This window comes from Camponotus vicinus, unplaced genomic scaffold (assembly GCF_025532165.1).
Source record: "Camponotus vicinus isolate PSW18456_S1 unplaced genomic scaffold, iyCamVici1.0 SCAF_2, whole genome shotgun sequence".
Lineage (NCBI taxonomy): Eukaryota > Metazoa > Arthropoda > Insecta > Hymenoptera > Formicidae > Camponotus > Camponotus vicinus.
The window spans coordinates 5,030,926-5,047,570 of NW_028141956.1; the positions used below are offsets into that span (position 1 = coordinate 5,030,926).

At 36.2% G+C, this 16,645-nt stretch overlaps 2 protein-coding genes across 11 annotated transcripts in view; one reads left to right on the plus strand and one right to left on the minus strand.

The window, feature by feature from the left end:
- The window catches only part of LOC145966779 (uncharacterized), a 23,767-nt gene continuing 7,122 nt past the window's right edge, over window positions 1–16,645 (plus strand). The window contains exons 1-9 of one of the 10 annotated variants that reach the window (XM_083091135.1): window positions 1–253; window positions 995–1,034; window positions 1,630–1,821; window positions 5,163–5,447; window positions 5,549–5,684; window positions 5,788–5,907; window positions 6,245–6,348; window positions 8,702–9,151; window positions 9,618–15,482. In XM_083091135.1, coding sequence (XP_082947261.1) covers window positions 1,819–1,821; window positions 5,163–5,447; window positions 5,549–5,684; window positions 5,788–5,907; window positions 6,245–6,348; window positions 8,702–9,151; window positions 9,618–11,204 — 2,685 coding nt within the window. In that variant the 5' untranslated portion in view covers window positions 1–253; window positions 995–1,034; window positions 1,630–1,818 and the 3' untranslated portion in view covers window positions 11,205–15,482. Of the gene's footprint in view, window positions 254–994; window positions 1,035–1,496; window positions 1,822–2,245; window positions 3,002–5,162; window positions 5,448–5,548; window positions 5,685–5,787; window positions 5,908–6,244; window positions 6,349–8,701; window positions 9,152–9,617; window positions 15,483–16,645 lie in introns of those variants that run through there. The other 9 variants (XR_014437155.1, XM_083091133.1, XM_083091134.1 and 6 more) reach the window with 9 other exon arrangements.
- The window catches only part of Zyx (lipoma-preferred partner zyxin), an 11,738-nt gene continuing 7,171 nt past the window's right edge, over window positions 12,079–16,645 (minus strand). Inside the window, exon 6 of the mRNA XM_083091146.1 lies at window positions 12,079–16,561. Coding sequence (XP_082947272.1) covers window positions 16,309–16,561 — 253 coding nt within the window. The 3' untranslated portion in view covers window positions 12,079–16,308. The remainder of the gene's footprint in view (window positions 16,562–16,645) is intronic.

Here is a 16,645-nt window from a genome sequence, read left to right on the forward strand (position 1 = left end):
AGGAACAATGCATTGAGTTCCGTGATTCATTTTAGTTTCAGTTCCCGTTTTTTGTGCACGTTTTCTCGTTCATCGTTCGTATTTTAGTATTCTATTCGAATTTCTTCGGTTATATATCGAATTGACGACTGGATGACGCCTAATATCGATAACGACGTGGATCATCGACTCAAATTCAGGTATTCTCGAAGCTTATTCAATATAGGACGCGAATCAAGGTGTAACGTGCGAGGACATTCATAACGTATTGAACGTAAGTTATTTATCTGATTTGCTCTTCGAATAAAATATTTATTTTTTTTTATTATATGTGGAGACAATTTCTGACGCAAAACATCTACGTTTGTACGTAGAACGATTATTTCCGCAAAGGACGCAGCAATGCATATATAATGCAAAAAGAAATTAAATAACTAATAAGATTTTCCAAAAGGGCGAAAAGCCAAATTATTACATATGTTTTTTACCGCAACTGCTTCTTTGCCACATTTGTTGTACAATAGTAATTAATTATTTGCATTAAAACTGCGTTTCTGAGACGTATTTTCCACGAGCACGTTTCAACGTTATGTCTGTCATGATTTATTAACGTGCATGAAACAGAAAAATATATCTATTGTGAAACATGATCCTAAGGATAATGATGCAGGGGATAAAATAGACGTATATTGTACGCAAATGCCGACTCAATGAATTAAACAAAATATTGAAAGAAGGGTAAAGAATTAGATAATATTAATTCAATCAAGATAAATTTTAATACAATGATTGCCGTCAGATCTATGTTGTATTACCGCCATTTTATGGCTTCGTGCTCTTATATCCAGTGACGCATTTTGACACTCTAAAGTCTTTGGGGCCCTAGATTAGGCGCGCGCCTACTGCATCTAACGAGAAATACGTCGCTGGTTATATCTCTGTTAGTAAAACAGGCACATAATACGAATGCAGTCGACGCAACTTTTGCTAGAATTCGTTGTCAATCTTTTGACAGATTACTGACAATCTGCATGCTGGGTGAATTATTCCGATCGGTAAGTCAGCTGAATATATCGAACGAAGTATATTTCCTTCATTTGCTACCTTTTCATAAAACGGCCGAGCATTTTGGTACAATGACAACAATTCCCTCATTGTCAATGTCTACGACGAGTATTTTGCAGCGACGTAAATGTGGCAACACGTGTAATTGCCAGACAATCGACGTTATTAACCGACATCGCATGAATATTTAAATGTGCACGTGCGTCCAATTCGAGAGTGTCCAGAGCAGAAAAGAGATACAGGATCTGTCATTGCAGCTGCACTGTTGCTCTCCTTCTATACTCGATCTTGTATGAAACAGATAAATATACGTGTAAAGAAAAGAGGAAAAGAAAGATAAGGAGTATAGTACGTGCAGTTGCAAGAACAGAGAGAGAGAGAGAGATTTATATATTACAGTATATAAATATATATATCTGTAGTATACATATATATACACTACATATGTCCAGGACGTCGCGATTGGCTTTACCCTCCCTCGATAAGAGGCGCGCGCGCGCGCGCGCAGTCTTGATAGTTCCGCGACTCGACCTTACGCGGCGCTGCATCACCGGCCGCCATCTTGTAAGAGTTGCCTGTCCGTAGTGTTTGGAGGTTTACGCGAGACGGGACGGCAGCTTCTCCGCCGGAGGCTGGAAGTGCTGCTGAAGTGGTCGGTGCAACGGTCCTTGGCAGTCCCTGGGCATCCAGGTGACCTCGCGCGAGGCCAGGGTACCATCGAGCCGCCGGGACAGCCGCCAACGGATCCTCCTGCGCATTCGAATCCGTCGAAAGATGGTGAGTGTCCAACGTTAACACCCTCGAAAGAGAGAGGGAGAGAGAGAGAGAGAGAGAAGGAGAACCTAGATATTTATCGGGGCGACGATGTGTTTTTCTTGGTCCTCGTGTCGTGCAACGTCGTCGTCATCGTCGTCGTCCTTCTCCTCCTCCTCTCGTTTAACGCGCGCCGATATTTTTCCGTAAAATCCCACTTTAACCTATACGAAATAGAGCGGACAAAACGATCGCGAGAATCGTCGTCGACGACGAGGACGATGACAAACGACACTCGATCTGTCGAGACACCCCGCGTTCGAAAGTGTCGTTCGCGCCAAGTATTCCTCTCTTCTCTTTCCCCTTCCTCTCTCCCGCTGCTCTCGTTTTCTCAGAGGCGATCTCACCTGACGAGCTTCCGTGGCGCGCGGTGTAGAACAAATATACGTACGCGTAACGTTCAGGGAAGTGGTCGTCGCGCTTCTCGGACGATCCTCGTCTGTTGTTCTCCGAATCTCCAGATTTGATCGTCGAGGAATGCGGCAGGGCAGTCGAATTCCGCGAATATCTCGCGCGTCGTCGTTCTAAACAGCGAATCTGTCAAAATCTTAAACGTCACGGAACGTGCGTGAAAATGGACCTTACGGCCGCAGTCGCGCATACATCTCGCGAGTGTAAACATAGAGATCATTTTCGCGGATCCCGCGACGACGAGACTCGAGTTTGATCGCGCCACGAGAGGTAGCGTTCTCTCTCTCTCCTCGCTCGACACGTTCGAGACGATGCACGTCGTGTATGTTGCTCGCTTGTTTGATCGGTTGTTTGTTTGTTTGCGCTTTTGGCTGTCATCGCCCATCGAGAGGGTGGGGTAGTCTCGCCGCGCGAGAGGCCTTCCCGTTTCTTCCGTTTCCTCGCACATGTTTGCACTTGCGTCGCGTGCTTCCGCGTGAAATTTCGCGTTAACTAGAATGTGTCGACGTGTCGACGAGTCCGATTCTCTCTCTGCCACTAGTCAATATTCCGCGTAGTGCCTCGTCTCTCGCGTCCCGAATGCTGATCACGCAGCTGCACGCATTACGCCTAATCTCCGCGTAATCTGTCATTCTCTCGGATCGACTTCTCGTTACTCTCGTTTTGATTCCTCGAATAGAAATCTGGGGTAACCTTCGCCGGGGTTCGTTGAGCGAGAGAAATGTTCGATAGTGTATGTATATGTACATGTGTGTATACGTATATAGTAATCGTTGTATGTATCTAATTGAAAGATTTACGAGTGTCTTTAGAAAAGAATTATTTTAAAAATTATTATTTCTGAATTAAGATTTTCTCCCTAGTGTATTTTTCATTGAAATTGTTAGATAATGTCAAATGTATGTAGGGTGAAAAAATACAAAGTCATCCAATATTTTGAATAAATTGTTAACGAATGTTTACAAGTAAAATGCGTATAATAATATGCATTTGTGATACAAAAATATCAAATACAGATACCGTATAATAACTCTTATTACTTTGTCAAAGTAGATAAATAACAAGAAAAGTGAATAAATGTTTTTTTATGACTTCTTAGAATATTAATATGTAGATTCTTATGCGATCTCATTTCCAATTCAATGTTGCGTTGTGCAATTTGGTGATTTCTTTTCCTCTTTTATGTGACACATCGCGGCTTTTACTTTTCTCTCTTTTTCCAGTTCTATCATTTGAGCGTTATCGTATTTTATACACAGTGTCATTAGTGAAATTTAATAATTTATTATCTCACTTGTATTTTCATATTTCCCTTCATTCTCCTTCATACAAATGTATTTTTTAAACCGCCTTGAATTAAGTCGATGAATTGATCGAAATTCATTGGGACTTCTCACGTGACTTTTGTACACACTTTGCGCCACCTTACATCTTTAATTTTACCGTGAAAAAAATTAAAGTTGTTATTAAATTTTGTTCAAAGATATTTAATTAACGATGAAATATTATTAAGGAAAAGTGCCAATTGTGAAAATCATATATGTATCAATATAGCTTTTCCGATTAAAATAGATGAAAAATATGTAAACAATGACCAAAAATTTCATATTTTCTGCATATACCTTTCTATTATAAATTTATATGTGAAGAAACTGTTATATACAAATCTATAATGAAGACAAAGAAAATGATGCCCGGATGTAATTTTGTAATAAATAAATCGTGATTAATCTTTTATAATAGCTAAAAAGCTATTATAATAAACTCATCGAAGATTTCCACTATAAATATATTGCTGTGACTCATCGTTTTAAATAGCTAAATTTTAGTAGTCTTTTAGTCGACTTACGATAATTTGTATGAATATATGTTTATGTAATACGATAAAGTTATGCTCTTTAAAGTAGATTATATGTGAATATATGTGAATAGGTATGATACTTTAATAGTTTCGCTGCGCATTTGATTTCAAAGGTGAAATATCTACATTTCCGAGAAACATGAAATATAAACTTCTGGTCATCGTTCTGTACATTTTTTCTCATAATTTTCCACATTCTCAACCTGTAATTCGACTCGTTTTCGTTCAACGAAAGTTCTCTTAATTAACGATCAGTGTTTATGTTTGTATATAACTTATCAGCGATGCGCTTTAGAGTATTTAGTAATATCGTGATTATATTGATGTTTAATAGAATTGTAATGACAGTGTACTAATATAAGAGAAAGGTCGAAGCATTGTCGAGAAAGAGCGACATCGTTCACATATATGTACTTTATAGTTATAATAATTTTTTTTAATTTATTATTTTTTTAATGTTTTTAATTTATTAATTTTTTTAAATTAATTTTTTTAATTTATTATATTTATTATATAATTTTTTTTTAATTTATTTAATTTATTATTTTTGTCAGTACGCGAATTTATTCACAAGAATAAATTATTGATTTACATTTCGAGAAAGATAAATTATTATCGAAGTATACTTTCTCTGACCGCGAAAATCGTGAAAAGCTACGTATCAGAATTAATAATTAAATGAATGCGTGTTAATAGCGAATTAAACTACACTATGACGGCTATGTATCGGAATTAACATGCATTCCCTTAAAATCCAAACTTTTTCTTCCATTTCATTCACAACTAATTTTATTTTATTTTTTTTTATTTTCACACAGGTTTTGTCTGTTTGTCAAAAGCAATCATATTGCGGTCTCGAACATGCCAGATACTATTGAATGTGTAAAATCGCGCCATAATTAAGATTTTAGTGTTACTTTTCCAATTGTATGTCGAGGAATTGAGAAAAAAAGAGAGACAGAGGAAGAGAAAGAACTGTCGCTCTGAGCGATATGACGAATAAAAGAAAAAACTTGATTTGATTGTTGTATAGAGTTCGGCTTCGACCGGTGGTACGGAGGGGTCTAGTCCTGCCTCTAGCCCTGCCTCGGCTGCGAGTCTTACGATGGCTGCGCCGAAATACGGTACGTTGGTACCGAATCGTATTTTCGTAGGTGGCATCTCGGCGAGCACCAGCGAAGCGGAGCTCGCACAGCTTTTCTCGGCCTACGGCAATGTCAAGGCCACGAAAATTATCTCAGATCGCGCTGGCGTTTCCAAAGGCTATGGCTTCGTCACCTTTGAAACAGAGGAAGAAGCCAAACGGCTTCAACAGGAGGTTCGTAATTGATAGCGCTCTTTGACGAGATTTTTCACATGATTGAGATACATATCGAACTTTTGATCTTTTTCATTGGCTTATTTTTCTTTTCACTTCAGGCCGAATGCATTGTTTTGAGAGAAAGGAAGCTTAATATAGCGCCCGCGATTAAAAAGCAGCCCTTCTCTAGATCCTTCGACGGTAGTACCGGTTCGCCTCCTTCCGTGCCTACAAGTACTTACTATTATGCGAACGGTACGTTACATATAATTGTACATGTATTATATACTCGACGCGATGATTGAAGACTGCAAAGATTGCATTTCTAATCGTTTCTCTCTCCTGTTGCATTGTATAGGTATGGGTCTCGCTTATCAGAATGGTATGACGTTCTATAATACGGCAGCTCCCGCACCGGCGACTTCTATCGCTCCACCTACGGATCCAGGAACGATTTATCAAGCCACAGGAGTGTTTGGTAAGCATTACTCGAATGTTATATATATATATATATACACGTTCATACAGTCACTGTAACATTTACAACAGAACGAAAGAGATTATATGAATATTTTTATCAATATATTTAATTATATTTATGATTTTTCTAATATATCAAATTAATCAATTATGTCTATGAAATATAGAAATAAGTGTAAATAACATGTATTATCGTAAGACGAATTTTTTTAGAAAATATAAACATATACAGTCTTTGTCTAATCTAGTTACAGCCATACTAGTCCTTGATTTATGACATAATCGACAAGTTAAATTTATTAATTTTTAATAATTTTTGAACGTTTTTTTTCCAGGTCCTCAAGCTGCCACCAATCATCAAACATTCGCTCCTGTAATGTATCCATGTCCAGCTCCGTCGCTGTACATGCCACAACAATATCAGTATTCGCCTATACCGGTATGTAAAAAGATACTTCTTTCCCATTGGTTTTTATATTCTCCTCTTTCATTTTCCAAGTTTAGCTGTTCCTTGGGTTTCCTCTCACACGTGTAAACATATAGATAGATCCTAGCGTAAGATCCTGACCGTCTTTGTCTGTATCTTTATTAAATGGTGTATATCGGTTACGGTTTGACAGACAAACGGTCTGATGGGAGAAGCCATACCACCGGCGTTTCTACCCAACCCTCAGCAAATGCCTACTTACGTTCTTCTCGACGCTATACAGTATTGAGGTCTAAAGGTATAAGGTCTTTGGCAAAACGATTAGCATGTCGCTCGTCATTTCTTGAACATTTCACCCTTTTTCCTTTTGCCATCTCTTGATGCACAACTTATCGATGCATGTTTGTTCATTGCCTTTATTGTTTCACGATTCGTAACTTATATTCACCGATGTCAGAACATTTTTGCTAATTTTTGATAATTTCAAAATTTGTTATAACTGCGAAACAATTGAATATAATCGAAATAAAATACGTAAAAGAACGCATATTGAGGAATGTATAACAGAAAATGAATTTATAACAGAAAAAAATTAAATAATATAGCATATCTAATTAATTACAATAAATAAAATACTCAACATAATGGAAAATAATGATAGTAAATGTAAATGCATCATTAATAATAATATAATTTTATTAACATTTATAATGAGACTGATAGTGTGGTAATAATATTATTAATAACATAATAAATGATAATGTATTTAGATACAATCATTTAAAGTAAAAATTTATGTGCATATAAACATTAATAAGCAAAAAAAAATAATCGATAAATTTCAATAATTAGCTTAAAAATATCGTACATTTATTCGATATGATTCCTTTATTCTTTTTCTTCTTTATCGTTTTTCTCTTGATTTAATTTTTATTAATGCATAATTTTTTAAATAAATCATAATTAAATATTGCAACAGAGATGCTTACCGATTCGTATACTTGTTCAGCATGTTTGCCTGCTTCATTTTCCCTTTCGTAGTTCACTTTCTGACTTCTAAGTCGAATTTAATTCATCGATGAATTTTCAAGTAGCACACGATTTTTTCGTGTAGTAAGACGCTTTATTGAGACGATATTGTGTAACTATAATTACCTTATAATAGACTTCTTTCCGAGCCAAATACTTTCGATACTTGGAAAAATAGAATCAAGATAGAATATGCCGAAGATTACTTTCTGTTTTCGAGTATGTATTATAAGCAATGTATAGATATGCACGCAATGGTTTTAAATGGCTTTATCTGAATATCTTTTCATTTTATATGACATATATATATATATAAAATAAAAAACAGTAATAAAACGATTTACACCAATAAATTACTAATAGTGACGCTATGTAATAATTAACGCTTCATCTATCAATGTAATCCCCGATTGTTTGACTTGTTTCTTACGCACACATCTCTTTCCTAACTTGGAATAAGGAAATTTAGGAAATTACAGGTCATTCATTATGGAAATATACATCGAAGTATACAATCACACTTGTGATTTCAGTTATGTTTATAGACTGATTTATTTTCATTAAAACAGCGCTATTCCAGTAAGCATTAGTTAATTAATTCAATCAATTCACCATCTCTTTCTGCTTCTATTTTTAAATAATACAAGGGACATCGATTAAATTTAACATCTTCACATAAGAATGCCATTTATATTTCTTTTATAGTTATATCTTTTATATATGGCTCTTAATCTTTTTCTTGTTTATATATTTACTTTTAATTATATTACTTTATTAAATAATATGCTTTAAACGTAAATCAAAATTCTAAATTTTCAGTTGCAAATGCTATATATATATACATACATATACATATATATATATGTGTATGTATGTATGTATGTATGTATGTATGTATGTATGTATGTATGTATGTATGTATATATATATATATATATATATATATATATATATATATATATATATACACATATATACAGCATTTGTAAAAATTTAGAATTTTTATTTACGTTTAAAGCATATTATTAAAGCATATGACATTGTAATTTTATAATTGATTAAAATGAAAATAGTGAAGTAATTATAATTGCAATGCATTCCTAGTTTACTCGTCAACTTATATTTAAAATAATTTATCTAATACATTCGGAAAGAGTAAAATCTGTTTATTCCTGAAAATAAAATATAATGAAGGATTGACTGAATGTTTACGTGAATGGTGCATAAACATGACAAATCAGTATTTATACTCCCGAGTGACCGGATATATATTTAATATATATATAATTTTATATATAAATTTAAACATTTGTTCCTGCCCCTGTTTTGTCTACAGTACGAACCGTACTACGCAGGAGCGGCGGCCGCCGCCGGAGCACCTCAGTATTTGTACGCTACTACCGGCGGTTCGCCGAGTAATACGAGCAACGGTGGTAGTGGTGGTAGTGGTGGCAATAGTTCCGGCAGCAACGGCAATAACGGTACAGGAGCGACCAGTCCGCCAACGGGCCCGCCGCCGCCTCTCCCACCTCCGCATCCAACGCACTTTTATGCACCTGCCGCACCGCCCCCGCATCATCATCCACCTGTACAAGCGGGTCCGCCTCCTCCCCCAACGCAAGTGGATCATCTGTACTATCCTTTTGCAACTGGCCCGCACCCCGCGCTGCCGCCGCCGCCGCACGCGTCTATGGGATTGACTGAGCAGCAGCTATTGCTGTACACTACGGATGCTACATCGTGCCAGCAAACTTCCACGTCTGATAGTCAGACTGTTCAGCAGGAGGTAAATTCATCTTTTTCTATGTATACCGGAATTTTTTTCGTCTTACACGTGTTTAGTCGTTTAGCGTTTAGCGATTGTACTCGGGATGGATCGGATGAATTTCTTTGCCATCGCTTCCAATTCCTTTCAAATTTCCACGAAAGTAGTATCGTTATCTTAGTTATGGATAAAACAATAGTACATTTGTTGGTAGTTGCTATAATTGGATGCAACGTCGACGTTACGTTTGTTATGAAGATTTTATTCGATTATACTGCATGAGAAGATTGGAATTATGGTGAATGGTTAAATACGACGAACAGCATCAAACTATAAAGAAATGGAATTAGTCGTGAAATCGGGTTCCAATGAGACGTCTTTATTGCCATATAATGAATGCTCGTCGTTGCTGAATACGCGTTTCTTTTTTTTTACCATGCAGCATGTTGAATTTAGACAGGCATTATTCTGTGAAATAAAATCGTAGGATTCACGACCGACGCCGAGCCACTCGGAGCAACCACACGGTGAAACGCAACAGGCCTCTTCAGGCTCACCGGCAACACCTCTGGTGCCCCTAATGCCCGTCAAATTCCCCGTGTCCGGTCGTTACCATGCTAATTATCATCCGATCGCGATACACACTGCACCGCAGAACGATAGCGAGGACTGCACCAGTCCGATGCATTGTCGCGCCATTCTTTACCCGACCGTTTACATTTCTCACACACACGCACCGCCACCCTATACGCATCACAACGCATCATCCGGCAGTCTCCTGCCGACACCGTTCTCAGCTTCATCGCGTCAATCCAACTACGACATCAACACGAAGACACACGGTCACAATTCTAGAGACTGCGGCGGCAATAAGTATATAGGCGGTCAGGGAAGTAATAACAATTTACGCGGTCAGGGAAATCAGAGTCACGGCTATTCGTTGAATACACACGCATCCAAATCGCAGAACACACAGAGTGGTTCACAATCGCACAATAGCGGAAGGTGTAGTGGAAACATTGGGATGGATGGTTTCTCGCACAAGTATTCGACGATAGCGGTGTCGTCGCGATTGCCAGTTCAGTACAATAGGAGGACGGCTGGATCGAACGTGGGCTCGTCGGCGATCCTCAGATCCGGCAGCGGCGGCTACGGCTCGAGTCAGGTCGCGCACAAGTTTAATCACTCTACGGCGTCCAATTATGGTGGCTCGCACAAGTCGAGCAACGCTGTTCACGGCTATGAATATTCGTCGAATGGACGCGCGAGGAACTACAGCGATGATCAGTACTACGAAATCGGCGCGGCGGGTAACAACAGATCGATGGGCAATGGTGGTTATGGTTCTACGAATCGTAGAAATTATCTGTCAAATAACAACAACTATAGAGGAGGCGCCGCCCGATTGACTGACCTGCACGTTGGAAGCGACAACAATGATCGGCCTAACAACAACGATGCTCCTAAGACGGACAATGCCGCCGTCGTCGTCACGTCGACGACGTCGACGACGACGACAACGTTGTCCTCTCGCCTGTCTCCAGCCGAGCGAACAAACGCGGACAATACGTCAAAGGATACTCAGGAGAAACCGGCGAGCCCACCGCCAGCCCCGTACTCACCCATGACACGGCCTCTTCCAACTCTCTCACCACCCACCCCCCAGGTCCAGTTTTATGCTCCGGTCCAGAACCGTTATCAGCCACCTTCTATGCCTTCGTCGCAACCGCAGCAACAGCAACAACAACAGTCTATCAACAGTCAACGCAGCCGGTATTCCGTGGGTCAGACATTGGCTAATCGGAAGCCGTCCGACAAGTACTCGAACGCTACTGGTTCATCGCAAACGATGCTGCGACAAAGTGCCAAGTACAAGGTGAACGGTATAATGCAGACTGCGACCACGACGGTGACGAGCAAGCTCGCCGACGACAATTTGGGAGGCGCGGGCGACGGTCCTGGTAGGCTACCGATAACGCCACCCGGTACACCGCGAGCGAGCGGCCATCCAGCGGCCGGTGATCAGAATCAGTTAAGCGATACGTGCCATCAGATGCAGGCGCTGACTTTGTAGAAGTATGCTTTCCATCCACTCCCGCCCTCTTCCTTTTTTTTTTGTTCTCTGCGACCTTTTTGTTGTCTTCTTATCGAGAGTATATATAAATATATATAATATCTTATAAGAGTCTAGAGAGAGAAAGCCACGCGACCTAAGATATGACGGCTGCAAACTATTAAAAAAACAGTAAAAGAATCAAGACATGCAATATACACACATATATACACATACACGCTAGGGTATGATTTCTCTGGTGATCTCAGACTCGACATGTTAAAATAATTAGATATTTGATAGAGACAAAATCTCGAGTTCAACAGCTCGCTGATTGGTTGAGTGATTCCAATAAAAGCTCTATACACGCGTGAACACGATCTATACAGCCATGTATAGAGAAAGCAGGATACGATATATTATTAATTGTTACATAAAGGGAAAGAAAGCGACGAATGTGTGTATCTAAAAAAAAACAAATTTGAATGATATCCGACGGGAAGTGTGTAGCAGAGAATTAATAAAAAGAAAACTTTTATCTTAAGAACATACACACAACACATACACACATAGATATGTCATTTACATATATATCTACGTTATATAATATATATATATACATATATATTATACTATTACAGTATCCGATGTTATATGCGTGATAGGCTCGACAAACCATGAATCTCGCGAGCAAGGCTAGATTAGTTAGCAAAAGATAGAACCGAGGAAAAAAAAAGAAGAAATAACATTGTTATCGTACAAAATGATGAGCGATTTGTCATGTGTTCAAAAACAAAAAAAAAGATAAAAGGAAAAACAAAGGAAAGGGGTAAAGAGGGCGAGATAGGGTTGATTTCATAAACGGTTGCTCAAGGCACTGCCACATCTTCATTAATTTTGTTTTTTTTTTAATTTTTATTTACCCCGAAAGATGCGGGGATATACCCGTACTTATAATTTTTTCTCTCGTTAGAGTAACCGTGAATATATATTTCATCTCGCGTTCTTTTTCGAACGTAGAGCGAGTTGATATCCGGATTCGTTATTCTTTTCGTTGACATATTATCCCGCGCTAAACGTTGTACATGTTGTAGCTGTTAAATACTGGGAGAAATAAAAACCGTGATCCAAGTACGAAAAGACGAAACGCCCTGTACCCAAGTGAAAATAAGGTAAGATATTAAAAGAGGAGAGAAATAATAATAATGAATTAAAAAAAAATGTGTCGGCTGTGAGCTTCCAAGCAAATAACAATAATTAAATTATTATAATATTAAAGGTTAAATAATATTCTCTACCTAATTGTTACAAAGGTGGATTTCTTTTACCTATAAATGTGAAACAAATTTGTTATCTCGTATCTCACGTAGCTATGATTATCCATTTGAGGGAGAGAGAAAGAGAGAGAGAGAGAGAAAGACAGATTAGATTTCCGGCGCCGTCATGTAAATGCTTCGCGACGCATACATTACCTGAAGATTTCGGTGACATCCGTATTGGTACGTGGATAAAAACACGAACGCGACAGACAAGGGCCTAGAAGAAGGCGTAGAGATAATATCCGAGCGAACACTGTTAACACAAAAAAATTAATTTATTGAAAAAGCAAGAGTGCCTTCTATTTGTTTTCGTAATTGTATTGTTGAACATTTGTTGCGTTACGTTCCAAGAGCCTCTAATGTTGTTATAAGAAAAAAAAGAGATGTTTGAAGAATTGTTGTTCCTCTATTTATTTATTGATTTATGGGCATATACGTGATGCTAATATGCCCAACTATAGCCCAGCGAATTCGGAAGTGTGAGAGTATGATACTGTAACAATAGGTTTGGAAAACTCTGTATAATGTGAAAGAACAAACGTCGAAATACAGCAACAAAGTCGCATAATGATGACCGACGTTATTGTTTTGCTGAGATAGATATTAGACGGAAAGAAGAGGAACGAGTGAAACGAGTTGTATGAATGAGTGTTAATTGAGTGAATGAGTAACATAAGTAAAGGGAGGAAAATAAAAAAAAGAGAGAGTGTGTGTATGTGTATGTGCAGTTTATTGCAACAGTACTATGTATAGGCGAAATACAAGAAGAAGACATTCTCACATGTGTACATATATGTATATGTATCTGTAAATGCATATACATTTCTACATATATACACACACATGTACGTACGATGATATATGTATGTATACATATATATATGTATATCAGAGCGATGAGAGATATATAACATATATACCGAAGATATGCAAAAGAGATACGCATTATTTAGTTGTGTGTATTTGTGCTCGCGCGCGAATCTGGATAGGTGGCTGTGATTTATTGCGTGCAAGTACAGATTTAAATGTGAGCATACGTGTGGCTCGTGTATCTACTCACACACAGCACACATCCATATTTCATATATATATATATATATATATATATATATATATATATATATATGTATATGTATATATACTATACATATTATATGTGTACCTATATAAAAAAAGAGCGATAGATTGTTAAAAAAAAAGTGCAATTCTATGTTGACTTTGGTACAACAAAGCTAACAAATCGAATATTGTTAGATTAGTAAACGAGTATTAAAAAGTATGTACTAAATTTAACGTAGAATGGTGCTGACTTGATCGAATATAAAATATATATACATATATAATACATTAAACAAAATATATTATAGTTTTAATCTAAAGAGAAAAAAGGAGTCTAAGATAGACACCAGAGCTATATGTAGTAAAAATATAGAATCTACGAATGTATTATACGCAGCACACAGAGTGCAGATTCCGGATCGTGGAATGTCCTAATATTCCATGCATATATCTGCGAAAAAAATTGATGCGGATAAAGCGAGAGCGAAAAGTATAGCCTTTCGAGAGCAGACAATTTGATATGATTTAATATAGTTAATGTTTCTCAGAGAGATTATGTTGCTTTATGAAGAATATCGCGATTGTACTTAGTACGAATACATATTATTATTACATATTTTCCGCAAATTGATGGCAAAATTAATTGCACACATGGATACATTAAATATAATCGGAATAATAAGTATTCATTATATTGTGTCTTTATTCACTGTGAGCGACACATAATCTCAAAATGCTTAGTAGTTTATTTGATAAGATATTTAATTATATCTTAAATTCGTTAATTATTTCTTAGATTTATTAACACGTTAATGTACAATGTATCCATCGTGGAATTATAATTTGCTAATTATGACGTAGATAAGTAGAATCGATTTCGACTCATTTCTCCAAGAAGAAACATAAAACATGGTGCATTCCACGATCCAAGCGCGCGTACCGGTGAGAAAAATTTATGTATTAATAAACATAAATTATACACAAAATGGCATACAGGTTATATATATCACAAAAGTTATATAAGATTTAAGTACTCTATCGTAATAAAAAAAATATGTTACGCATAAAAAAAAAGAGATGCGAGTATCTAAAACAAAATGTTAAGAATAATAATAATAATAATATTAATAATAATAATAATAATAAAAGATAAAACATCTGTGCATGAAAAAAAATCATAGAAAAAAATTAGTCAAAGAATAATATAGGACGAATCTATTGTAAATTTCTTCTGCAATTATATAATAATAATAATAATAATAATAATAATTATATATATACACATTTAGTGTATGTACATATATAATTTATATCGTACATACATTATATGTATTCAGGTTGTATAATCGTGGCCTTCATTTCAGTAACAGTTTTTCTTACGAATTTAAAATTATGATTTCATAACAAAACTGTTGAAATTTTAATAATTTCTAAAAAAAAACAATTTTTATAAAAATAGGTAACAAGCTCTCTTAATTTTTGAACAACTTTAGTAAGATAGTAACAAATATGTAATATTTAATATTTAATATTGTAGAAAGATTATACGTTCAATTCAATCTTTGTTTAGGACAATTTTATTATGAATTCTTTAGAAGATCTGTAACTGAAAGGAAGTATAGCTTGAGCCGCCATGTATAACATCAATAACAATCACAATAGTAAAATAACACAATGGATATATATATATATATATATATTAATAGCAAATCTCATTGAAATAGTAAAACATGCAAAGCTCGATCGTAGACTGTGTTCACTCATAAGCGCAGGCGAAAATACAGTCTAAACTAAATGTCTACAAGCACAGTGAAACAATTGGATGGGCAAGAACGGTTGGTAGAAACAAGCGTTACTCTTTGGCCATAAATAACAAACTGTATTTTTATTGATACTATAATACAGAGATCATATAAGTCTCCTCTTGATGTAATATCTTACCCATGCGAAAAAATTCGAAGACTAATTATATTGCAAAATGTTTAAGACACGATTGAGCTTTTATCAATTTCTTTCTCTTTTTTTTTATAATTTTACAAAATAATCCATTTTAATAGCTACATTAAAAAAGAAATGGCACGCATCCCCATCGACGTATATTGATATTGTCAATAATGTGCTACTTTCCAAATTTATTTCTAAATATTTCTAAATATCGAAGCAGTACATCTGTCAACGACAAACTACATATTAAATACTTTACGATACATCGAATACTTTACTAGAATCACAATAATAATCACATCTTCAGGAAAATTACTTCAGACGTCGAAGTTAATCTACATTATTTCTAATTCGTCGATGACATACATCTGTCATTATGTAATATACTGTAAATGCTTTCATTATGGCAGTGTGGCGGAGTTTTCACGCATTAATCATATTCAGATTCATGTTGATGTAAATCGAATATAAAGTTTAATAATTTTTTTTCTCGTATTACAAGTGATAAAAATATCCAAACAGGATAATATAATTTTTTTGGACAGTATAATTTCTATAATCTAACTAATAGCTACAGTATTGTAAAAAACGATCCTTTGTTGATGGACAGCAAATATGGTTCCAAATATATAGAGACTGTGAATAACAGTATGAAACCGTATGCATAAAAAAGTTTATAATACTATGCTAAACAGTATCTTATATCGCTATGCAGTTAATCACATCAATACTTGATTCCATATTTCTTTTGTATTCTAGGAGTTTCAGCAGTTTAATATAAGCTTATATCGCGACTGTATAATTTATAACTCGGTCGTCATATGAGACGTTAAAGCTTGAACGCGAGTAGCATTGCAACTTTTACACAGAACATGATCGTCCAGGGGATAGCAGCCTCGTCCCTCTGAATCGGAAGACAATACTAATCCGCAATCCTCGCACTTATAGCATTGAATGTGAAAGCTTCGATCTAGCGCCACTACTCGCACAGTCTCGTCCTGACCAGGTTCAGGCATAATAGGCAACTTGCAAACGCAGCAACGCGGAGCGAATTTTCTACACAAACAAAAACGTCAATTAGTGATTAAAAATTATTAAATAAACAATTTTGGAAATAAGTAAAAGTGCATGAAAAAACTC